Source organism: Oryzias melastigma, linkage group LG3 (assembly GCF_002922805.2).
Source record: "Oryzias melastigma strain HK-1 linkage group LG3, ASM292280v2, whole genome shotgun sequence".
Classification (NCBI taxonomy): domain Eukaryota; kingdom Metazoa; phylum Chordata; class Actinopteri; order Beloniformes; family Adrianichthyidae; genus Oryzias; species Oryzias melastigma.
Window position 1 is genome coordinate 10,940,044 of NC_050514.1, and position 12,354 is coordinate 10,952,397.

The 12,354-nt window shown below is 36.9% G+C and overlaps 1 protein-coding gene across 4 annotated transcripts in view; it reads left to right on the forward strand.

Moving 5' to 3' along the window:
- Positions 1-526: 526 nt before the first annotated feature.
- Positions 527-12,354, forward strand: part of dmxl2 (Dmx-like 2) — a 45,222-nt gene continuing 33,394 nt past the window's right edge. For 3 of the 4 annotated variants that reach the window (XM_024294915.2, XM_024294917.2, XM_024294916.2), the window contains exons 1-2: positions 531-980; positions 12,016-12,141. In XM_024294915.2, the coding sequence (XP_024150683.1) occupies positions 894-980; positions 12,016-12,141 (213 nt within the window). In that variant the 5' untranslated portion in view covers positions 531-893. Of the gene's footprint in view, positions 981-12,015; positions 12,142-12,354 lie in introns of all 4 variants that reach the window. The other variant, XM_024294918.2, reaches the window with a different exon arrangement.

The following is a 12,354-nucleotide window of genomic DNA, read 5'->3' on the forward strand; positions in this document are numbered from 1 at the left end:
GGACTTATACACTTTAAAAAATGGCCTAAAAGGTATAAAAAAAATAAATATCACAAATATTTAATTAGGAAAATATGTTAATAACATCTTGAAATGTTTAGCCATTTAAGGAAAGATATCTACAATTATAAGCATATCATAAACTTTATTTATTGATGTCCATTTCCTTTTTTAAATTTCATTTGTTTGCTTCTTTTTTTTAACTATTGACATATTTGTATTTTTTACACTTTAAATCAGTACCCAATCACTTTTTATTTTGCCCCACATTTCACATTTATGGTCAATGAACTCGAATCCACAAATTGCAGCGACGCTGATACAGAACGTCAATCCTAGAAAAGTTATACGTCGTGTCATTAATAAATACCTCCAGAATATAATTATACATTTGCATTAAATGAGCAAGATACGCATTCTAGTGAAGATAAGTTTGCTGTTTTTTAAAGATACGTGTAGTTCTAATGTGAGGGTGAGTCAAAGTCTCACGTTGTCAAATCTAGACTAAAGGGATCTATGGTCATCCAGTCGTGCCTCGGCAGCGTCGTGAACGCGCATGTCAGGATCGCTGCAGAGATCCTGCTGCCTCGGCTCTCACGATTAATCGTGAGGATGGTGTTGACAGCTAAAGGGGACCGACAGTCAGCTTTGCATGTTTAAATACATGCCGGGACCTCAGGAAATTTCATTTCTACGGGTCGAAAACTATTTCTCTGCAAGCTCGCCGTTTGTGGAGGAAAAGGACACTACCAGGCCGAGGAGGAGCGTTAATGCTACTGATGGAATTCCCTGTCGTTGCTAGATGGAGAAACGAAAAGGGTGGACTTGTTTTAAATAATTAAAAAAAAGAAAGGGGGAAAGAAAAGGGAACATCTGCTGCTAAAACAGAGAAAATGCATTTGCACCAAGTGCTGACGGGAGCTGTAAACCCTGGAGACTGCTGCTACTCGGTGGGAAGCGTAAATGATATTCCTTTCACGGTCAGTATTTGTTTTGAGCTTATTCCAAACATGACACTCGCCTAAGCTAACGACCGACTAGCTAACCGAACTGTTAGCTAACCAGCCTTATCCGGGACGTAAACGGGCTACACAAGCTAGCCAAGACCGAGCGGTAGTTAGCCGGTCAGTCTGCCGCACCGACAGGTTTTAACCGCACGGGGGGCCAGGTTCCCGCCGGGCAAACCTTATCACAAGCCCCGCTTCGTGTACTTTAATCCACCGGGGGAGTCACTGCCAACCCAGAAATGCGGGCATGCCTGCAACTGCCGCCTCCGCACATACAGTCTGAGAGTGTATTGATCCAAGGCATCGCAGGAGACTCTTTCAGGCGACCTTTAGCTGCATCTCCTAACGTCAAAATTACCGCAAGGGAATCCCTCCCTCACATCCAACACTATAAATACATTATTTTATGTAGTGTTATATATAGTGAGGCAACTGTATATATTTATGGCAGACAGCATTCTTTCAGCTTGGCTGTTAAAGTGGCTAAGCTCTCTACCATTTGGCCCTAAATCCTCCTCGCGGATCATTCGCTTGCTGTCATCCTAGCATCAGCTGCACCAGGCGTGACGTAGAGAGCCTTATATGGAGACATGCGCTAAAAGCCTGCTGGACAGAGGTGTTTGTTGTGAAGGCTACAGCGTTTGTTTACACATGTTTTCTTTACTATTCTTTTATCACATTTTACACTAAACTGCCTAAACTTCTCCTTTAGATCTGCTTGTGTATTTGTTAATAAGGATACCTTCTAAAAATATATATATTGCATTTTAGAAACTCTACCTCCTAATTGAATGGCAATTTGTAATAAGTATGTTATTTATTCTGCTAGATAAATACATGATTTTGATGATTGCATAATTTATTTTTTTCTTTCGGTAGTCTCTAATAAGTTGTTGTGTTATTTGTTTTTTAAGTCCCACTCTAATCACCTTTTGATTATGAATATGCAGTTTTTAAACAAGTATACATATATATATATATATATATATATATATATATATATATATATATATATATATATATATATATATATAACCTCACCTGAGATGTGGACAGGACCATTTATGCAGGGTAAGCCTCTTTCCACTTCCCATCATCCTTTGTTGTCACTCTTTCTCACTAGCTTCCTGCCCCTCGCAACCCCAACCTAACATTACTCCTGCAACAAAAATATCAAGCTGTATTGGATCTATCCAGCTGTAAAGTTTTGAGATAGATGCCAGCTCGGTCATGGAAAACAAAGACATTCATGTGGATCTAGTCATCTAAAAGTGGATGCATCAGAATGGAGTGGAGAATAAAGCTTGTGGCCTACTTCTACATCACTGCAACAAGCTTTGTCAAAATATTTTTTTTCCATCTGCTCCTGATTCACTGCGATTTGAATAAAGAAATACTCATAAATGCATTTTTTATCTTATTTTTTAGATTCTCTTCATAACCAAAAGAATGACACAAGAATATGTTAAAAAAAATATTTTTCAATGGAGTGGGTCTTTCAGAATCGGTATCTGTTAGCTTATAGTATCATTAGAATGATAATTTGTTTGAAGAGAACAAAATATATAATTTTTACGTTTTAAAACTACACCGTTTGTGGGAAAATGCACCAAAACACTTTAGTCGAGTCATCACTTTCATCAAAAGTGACCTTTTTTGCAACAAAAAAACACACCAAGGTTCTTCCTCTGCTTAAACTGTGATATTGTATTCCTAATGCCATTTAAAATGTAACTATATCTGAATACAGTCATTTGTAGTCCAATTACATGTTCTTTTCTATGTATTCTGTTGCCATGCAACGTGGTCCCAGGGTTCACTTGGTTATGATATGCTGAACTTTCCTGGTTGAAAGAGAAAAATAATGTCTTTCTGAAATCTGGCAGTTTACCAAAATTGTGTTTTGTGCTTTAGGTAGGCAGATCAGAGGAGCCAAATCAATATTACATTTAGTGTAGGAAGCAACGGCTAATGTTGGAGGAACCCTGTGGCTCATCTCTTCTGCAGCACTTTGAGACTGTTTCCCCTGGGTATAGCAGTTTTAGTGCATGTCAACATTTAGGTATTTAGACAATAAAACGGACTCCATTCAAATGTAAGCAAAGAGTGATTGCACTGAGATGTGTGATGTTTAGTTCTCCAAAATAAGGTACCAAAATTGTGGGTACACAAAAGCAAAATTTTGCTCTGCACAAGTAATATTCCATATTTTGGTTATTTTCTTTCCCCAAAACAATCTAAAAACATGCACGCCTGTCTGAGTGACTGGTTCTTTCTCATCTGTATGTGGCCCTTGTGATGGGCTGCTGACCTGGAGCAAACTGATGGATGAATAGAAGCAGAGATTGTGTCTGCTCTTTCTGGTTTATACAGCATAATTACAGATATACAGGATAGTTAAGCCATTATAAATCTGTTGGTCACTGTTGCAGCTAAAGGGATTGTCCCTCTTTGCTCCTGCCTGTGCTCCAGATGAAGACGGTTTAAATGTGAGCATCCTGGTGGTGTACCCCTGGTCATGTCTACTTAACAGCAAAGGACAGCCACTGTTGGGAAGCCTCAGCCGTACTCGTTACTACAGGGCCCCCAGTTTGTGTGCCTGGTGTTTTTGTTTCTGTGTCTGAGAGGGTATTTGAAGAGCACCAGACATCATGTCCAATGCATTTACACTCACACTGATCCCCTGGGCTAATGGGCCAAACCCTGAAAACAGACATGCTCGCACACACATAGCCTGTAGCCTCCATCAGTTCACTCGCTCCAGCACCACATCTACACTGTTTTCGTGGACAAATTTACCCGCTGACATTTCAGAGTAAAACTGTTTAGGGTGATCTGGACAGGTGTGCTGCTCTTTCCGTACGGGTTGGTCAGTGTGAGGGGTTTCATGTATCATGTAGAATGTTGGCATAATTTGATTTCTTTGCAGGGATTTTGGGAAAGCAAAGAACAAAATGGTGAATGATAAAAACGTGTGACTGCTTCACACTCAGTAACTGCAGATCGTACCATTACCTGATCTTCTATGTGCTTCCTGACTCCTCGTGATACAGTTAATGCACCTACAAACAGCCGTGTGCCTTTGATATTCAGAACTGCAGATGTGTGATTAGCTAAAAATAGCATATAACACAAGAATTATGGAGGACTGGGAAAGGTTTGGGTAAAAAATAATAAATCAAGACTCCATTTTACTTTTGAGATGAATGTTTTTCATACAAATTCATTACAAATTGATGCTGATTTTGGATAGTTTCTTCTGCTGGGTTTTAATTTTTATAAACTAAAATGATTATCATGAAAATGGCGTGATTGCTTTCTGTTAACTGTTGCTATTTTGATCACACACACTGAAGAAAGATGAGTCAGAAATTGTTCCGACTTCACAGAATATTGGCTTTGGTGAGGACAAGACACGGTCAGATAGCAAGTTGTCATTTATTTCACTTTTCCTGATGGCAAAGAAAGCGGTCATTTTGTGTGGTGTGTGGGTGTGGGTCGGCAGACTGTCCTTCTGCAGTACTTTCATAGTTGGCTGCACATAGGGCTTTTGTTTTATGTCTAGTTCTTGTGGTTACAATGATAAGGGGAAGTTAAAATCTGTAAAATAACAGGAGCAGGTGCATCGTGCTTCTAGGACGAAGCCCGGTCGGCTGTGCTTGCTTTGCTATTTCCACTTCTGTGCACAAATTAGCCATATGTGCAGAGAAAAAGAAAAAAAAAACAGTTTTTTGCATTTGGTTGTTAATTCTATTTGAAGAACTAGCTCTCTAGCTGTGTATGACTGGAGCTCTTCACATGTAGTTCATTATCTGTTGTTTGGTGTGAGAATTTGGCTGTCTGAGTAAAGTCTAGATCAGGGCTAGGCAGCTGCAAGCCTCAAGGGCCGCAGTGTCTGCATGATTTGCAGATATCCAAGCCCTACTAATGACTGATTACCTGGTTCAGATTTGTCCAGCCAATTAGAACATACCAGAACAAGGTATGGTGGAAAACATACATGAATGCGGCCCTTGAGGCCTGGAGTTACCTATCCCTGGTCTAGACAGCCGGTAATTGTATATAAAGCTGACAAATAGCTGACCAGTATTGAGCTAAATTCACACAGACGAATATTAATTTCTTCGACTCATGTTTAGTCCATGGTGTTCACGTTGGGGATACTTCTTTTATTTTTCTACATGTTCCTAAATATCAAAGTGGTGCAAATCTTTCTCCAAGCTTTTTTTTTTTTCACCGCTCTATCCCAATATATGGCAGACTTGATGTCATTATTCTGGCCGGACACAAACTGCAATTATTTATTTCTCACCCATGATCAATTTTTAAATTGTAGACACTTTTGTGAATTAAAGTGACGCCATCCATTTGTCACAAACAAATTTGAGTCCCTGATTGGTCAAAGTTCGACCTGGTTTAGCTTTTAATACACATTTTGTACGTAGAGTCCAAAAACCTTCTTAAAAAATATGCTTAGTGATGCATATATATGCCAAAATTTTGAACGTTACAGCCTGAAACTCTTATTTATGTCCATTTGTCTAAATTTTTAATACAAAGTGATTGCCTGAACTTACACTGCTGATGACAGTGTGAACCCAGCTTTATTTTTAACACTGGTACCTTCTCATATTCTGAAGCAATAAGGGAATTTGACAAAAAATGGAATGTTTTCTCGTTGTTTTTTGTTTGTTTGTTTAAGATTTGTGCATTTTTTGGTTGTTTTTAGTTTTGTTTTGAATGTGAAGAGGGTTATCTGTGCTACTTCAAGTCAGTGGGACATTCCATTCCAAGTATGTCGTAAGATATCCATCTTGTGACACAATAGATTTCGTCAGTTTAACCTTAAAAAATATTTCGAAACACAGGCTGTCTAGTTACCACATTCTCTGTGAGTGAAGCTGGATGTATTAGTTACATTTTTTAAACTTTGACTAAGTTACAGAAAGAAGAACAAACTTTGAGTTCTTGGTTTTTAACGCTCATTGAGTTGTTGCAGTCATACAGCAGTCGTATCCCTTTATAGTATTTCTGCAGGGTGAAGGGTCAAAGTGCAGGCTATAGGCTTTGTCAGAGATAAACTCAGGTTACTTCGGGTCAGAATTGATTTTTTTCAACTTTTAATGGATCAGCTTAAAGACAAAGTATGAGCGTTTTACTGTTTATTGTAGGTGTGGTTATAGAAGGATCAACTTCCCTTTTTTGCAATTGTCACAGGGATGTGGTGTTGATGGAATGAAGGAAGAAGTGATATTTTGCATTCTTCCTCTTATTTACTTTTGTTATCACAGCACACAGCTGCATTTACTCCTCTTACAAAACATATATTTAACCTGAAAAGCAGTTACATTTCCTGTGGGAATGTTACCCATAAGGCAAAGTGCTAGTAATTAGTGGGATGTGCACTGAGTTTGGAAAATCCTATCATTAGTTCATTTGGTTTACCAGCATTTGAGTGCGCTGACTTATTTCTAGCTCTAGAAATATATATCTGATTTTTTTTTCTTTGTTTGAGCTGCTTTTGGATTATTAGAAATGGATCATTTATGCACAAACATGGACAAATTTGCTTACCTCTTTGCTAATGAAAGAAAAACAAAAAGGGTTGGTGAAAACTAGAAACTAGCAAATGTTGATAAAAGGAATAAAGTAAATCATCCATTGAAAATCAGTCAGACATTGGTGTTAATAACACCAACATAATCTTTTTAAAAGAGAAAATGGTTTTGCCAGAAGTGTTGGGAGGAGTCATATGAAGGTGTGCACTCTAATTGGCATCACACAGGTGTCTTCAATCTTGTCATCAGTCAGTTTACTTAGAGGGTGAGTGAGCATTTATTTAATCTAGGTTAGTTGCATGTATAAATTGATGGCTGAAGTGCACATAGAAGATAAACTATGCAGGTTTTTACATCCCTGTTGACCTGAAGACATCTTGTTTGCTCAATGCTACAGAATGAACAAATTTTATATGCAAAGCAAAACTTTGGTAGAAAGTTTGATCTTTCATGAGTTATATTATTTTATGCTGCACAACAATAGTTAATAGCTGTCCAGAACTGCACTGAGATGATCTTGTTTGATCTTTTATTTTGAAAAAAAGTCATTTGAGCTTCTATAAAACCTAATAAAAATATGAAAAATCACATTTTGAGAGATACTAGTTTATTTTTATATTTTTGCTTTTGTTTGTGGCAAAAAATAGACATAATTGAAAATCCAAATTTCTTAAAGTGAGACTATGTGGCTCCCTCTAGGTTTTGATCAGTAGGAAATGAGCTAAATGGCTCTTTTACTGTTAAAGGTTGCTGACCCCTTTTATAAAACAATGTTTATAGGGCTCTAGACTAATTTTTGCACTGGTTTCTCCGGTGCACCTAACTTTTTTTCTTAGGTGCACCAGCCCTAGGGATGCCAAAAACGATTATTTTAATAGTTGACTAATCACAGATTATTTTTTCCGATTAGTCGACTAATCGGGTCATGCCCAAAGTGGATGTAAAACATGCATCTTAACCATAATTAGATTTAAACTAACTAAAAACTAGATATGTTCACACTAGCATTACCCCAGATAGAATGCTGTAAAATTAATTTGGCCATAGAAGACGCTAGTGACAATACCTGAAGATGCTGATAGCCAACTAAAATATTAGTTAAAGGCCAAATTAGCCAAAAAAAGGCTTAGCCAAAACAGCTAGCATTTGGCTGAAATATTAGCTAAACTCCAAAATAGCCTAAAAAAACAACAAAAAAAGCCTAAGTTAGCCAAAACAGCTAGCATGTAGCTGGAAATTAGCTTCACACAAAAATGGCATGAAAAGCAAAAAAAGCCTGAATTAGCCAAAACAGCTAACATGTAGCTGAAATGTTAGCTAAATTCCTAAACAGCCTAAAAAACAAACAAAAAAAATCCTAAATCAGCAAAAACAGCTAGCATGTAGCTAAAATATTTGCTAAACTCCAAAATAGCCTAAAAAACCTCAATAAATGCCAACATAGTCCCAAAAGCTAGTATATTGCCAATATAACTTTCAACTTTACTACACCCTGACTCCACATAATATAAAGCAATGACTAATCGACTATTAAATTAGTTGTCGACTATTTTAATAGTCGATTAATTGTCGATTAGTCGACTAATCGTGGCTGCCCTAACCAGCACAAAAGTTTGGTGCACCCACCTTTTCGACCACATGACATTTGACTCAGCAGTTTTACCTTCCTTTTTAATTACAGTCAATATCAGCATTAAGACTTGAAAATGATTAACTTGCAAACTGGTAATCATAAAGCTCTTAATTTAGAACTCAGTTCTACAACAATGGTAAATTACATGAACAAGTTGTTGCTTAAAGACCCACTTTAATGACATCTGTGTTTTTGGTGTTTTTAACATGCTCTTGTAGCATTTTAAACATGGTAGAGGACATGTATAAAATATTTTAATATTTTAACTGAATTTCTGAGTATTTCTTGTATTCAAGTAGAAACTTGCAGTTTGAAAAAGCTTAAGTTTGTGACAGCAGGTGAAGTGGGCGGACCAAAGTCTTCCTGCTCCGCCCCATTCTGATGCATCCACCTGCACACAAATATATCCATGAACGTCTTTGTTTTCCACGTCTGTCCTGGAATCTGGATCAAAACTGTACGGATGGATATCTCCTGTTTTGCTCACTGTTTTTGTTACACTGTAATGTTAGCTTGGAGGTGTGAGGGGCTATAAGCCAACGGGAGAGTGAGTAAACAAAGATTTCAATAGATATCAGCGTGGGGTTACAAAGGCAATTCAGAGGTGAATTTCTAATGAACCCCTGCTGCTCTGCAGAAATAATGTTCTAGAAAACGACAAAATATAAAAATTAATAAAGGTTTTTAGATTTAGGCTAAAAAGGTAGAATCTTAATGAAAAGACCACTGGGAAAACTTTGTAAACAGATCAAAAAAATAGTTGAAATAAAATGCTTCATGGAGCTGAAATTTGAAATAGAAAAAAGAAAATCTTATATAGGTTTGTGTTTAGTAGAAAGCCGACCAAGTATCACTTCATTGTATGTCCTGAATGAAAACATTCTTTGATAGCAGCATGTTTGTCACCAGTAACATTCATGTTTTGGTTTAGGGGTTTTCATGTCAATTAACTCTCAACGGTCAGTGATGTTTCTTCTTTGCTTCATTTTTTAAAACTTCATTTTGATTTTTGAAATGTACTTTTGTTTCATTCTTTTTTAATTGTTTGGTTTGTGGAGTCTGATTTCTAAAACTTTATGTTTTTTTTATTTTTTTTATTTCGGTTTTAAAGGTCATTGAGACCTTTGTGTTTTGCGTTGATGGTTCTCTTTATGTGATTTAACCTTCAGGGCCACCGTAGTTAAACCATTTAACACCAATAATTTCACAGTGTCTTCAACCTTTCACACAATCACCCTGAACTAGCTGATTCTGACGCAGTGAAAAACTGATTTTTTTTGTCTTGCTTTGGTGTGATATACAAAATATTACTAACGTAGAGCGCCCATAGACAAAAACAGTCGCGAGAACGCTCCTGCACAAAGCAGCTTTTCTCCGCGGTGGTATCCCTTGACGATGCAAACAAACACTTAACTGCATAGCGCTGCTTATCAACGCGAGGCTCGATTTCTCCGCTTCTGAATTTGCTTGAATTACGTGAGTTGCGGTTGAAAAGTTACGGTAGACAAAACTATGGAGCGTAAACATTGCAAAAGCTCTGATGTTAAAGAATATTAAGACCTGTCGCACTCAAAGTGAGCAAGTCAGATGAGTATTCTAATAAAATATAAAAAATACCAACTCTTATTTGAGGTAGTATGAGTGAGACTTTCAGAGTCATGGACATTTTTTTTTCTCCTCAGAGAAAAGCAAGGTGCACTGGTACAACTAATAATTTTTTTAGGCCCATCATTGTGAAAATCACTACACACACACAAAAAAAATCTTAATTCCTCATTTTTACAGGCACTCTTCTTCATGGACAAGTCTAGCTTCTTAACTTGCTAAAATATAAATATATTTTGAAATGATAAATATTTATTTTTGCCTCAAATAATGATTAAAGCTTTGAAGTATTTTACTTTTCCAGACAAAGGAGTGATGTCCTTTCTAAAGTAATTACTCTTAATAAATGAGACCTGCTGGATGTCAGGGTTCTACTAGATCCAGCGTACTTTTACGAGTGCGTGTTGGTGTAAATTAAATAGACAGATAGGCCGTGAACAGTCCTAGACAATGCGTGACGGTGACTGCCTTTAATTTCCACAGTTATGTGCTGAAGCCGTTATGGTGATGAATGCTCTGAACCTCCCCGACTGCTGTCTGTGTCCCACTGGGGGGGGATTTTATTGAACAGTTCCTCAAGGCCGCTCACACTCTTTGCTGTTACTCCATCCTGAGCCTTAGTGTAGTGTTGTGACCCAGCAGTTCTTAGTCTCTCCTCCTGTTCTCCTGAATAATAAAAGACACAAGCAGTGATGCAGACTGAGGCCAGCTTACCTGTCCTCCAGGTGCTACCACTGTTGCCATTGGTCTACGTATTAGTGCCAGCTGACAGTAACCATCGCTGTATCATTTTACCTTTCAGCCCATTCTTATTGACAGGTCTGCCCATTGAAATAAGAGCACTTTTGTTGCCTTTATAGCATTGAAATACCAGCCATGAAAATAATATTAATAAAACAGATTGTGCCAGACTTTGTAGTCTGACTTTGTACCGTTATTGAAAGCTCATCACTTGAAATGCAATGAGATCCAACTGACCTAAAATAATCGAATGGTTTAATAAATGTGTCAATTAATCAACTAAAATAGTAATCTATTCTACACTGTAACTAATATAAAAAGGGTAGTTTTTATATAAGTAGTTACAGTGTATTACTACCCTGTATACTGTATTAGTAGTTGCAGTATCTTACAGTATGTAACACATGAATAGATGACCATTCTTAAGGGTAGTTTTTATTTTTAGCCATATTTAAGATGCTTGTACTCTAATGTATAACTACACAAATTTTAGTTAAAATAAAATAGGTTCAGTGTCTGAGTAATCTGGAGTATTTTACAGTTTTATTTATTAATTTATTCATCTTTTATATACATTTTCTGATATTTTGTTCTTGTTAATTTAAGTTTACATGTGTTCTAATATCTTCAAAAGAAACTTAAGATACAAAATAATGGGAGCAGCACATTTTTCTGACAATATTTTTTAAACTGTGTTTGAAAATATCACATTGATGTTTTTTCTTCTTTATTTCGTTTTAATAATGAATATTTTGCTTTATAACATTTCTTAAACCAGTAACAGGAATGTACCGTATGTACATGTTCATATGGACATCTACTGATATGGGATGAATGTAATGGTAATTCTTTTATTTACTCTTCACATAGGATTTCTGACACACCTTTTTACTCTACCAACTGAGAAAAAACACATTTTATCTAAAGGTCTACCATCATTTTATTCAAAGTAAACTGTATCTGGGCTCAAAGTACTGTAACACTGTCAAAAAGAAAATTGAATACTGACTGATAAATCACTGTAAGCTAATCTTTTTAGCTTCTCTGTGTCTCCTTGAATTCACTTTGCTTCTGAAGTGTATGAGAAAATGTCTGCTGCTTGCAAAAATGTGGTTCTTTTTTTGGAAAACTGCAGCGTCTCTGTCTTTGGATCTTGTTCATACAAAATATATAAGTTGTCCTAATGTTTTACATAATATTTATAAGAAAGTACATGCTGAGCTAACAGTGTGTACTCTGGACTTGCATTCCATGCTGGTCTTTGAGTTTTATGATGGAATGATTTTGTTATTTATCGTACAACTAAAAAAATAGTTTCTTTAAAATTTTGTTCAAAATAGCAATGATCATTAAATCGTCAAGAAGCACAAATACATCTGACAATAAATGGATCAATTTGTTCATGATTTCATTGTGTTTTGTTGAGCGATTTATCGTCTAATGTTGTTTTTTTTCCTTCTTCGTTTTTCAGGCTTATGGCTCAGGTTGTGACGTTGTGATCTTGGCTAGCGACTTTGACTGCGTTCAGATCATTCCCGGTGCTCAGAATGGAAACATACAGGTTGGCTGTGTGGAGTGCTCCCAACAGCTTGGCAGGGTGAGTGTTGTCGGTGTGCTCAGTCTCTTTTTGCACTTTCAGTGGAGGTACAGGATATTATTCGTCTATCTTTGTGCAAACAGGAGCAGTTATCTGCGTCTGCTCCTCTCTCTTCCATTTCTTTCATATCCTGCTCTCCTGTTCAGTTCTCATACCCCTCTCCTTGGGGAATAATTGCAGTAGCAGTCGTTGGTGATGAGTACGGTTCTTTAT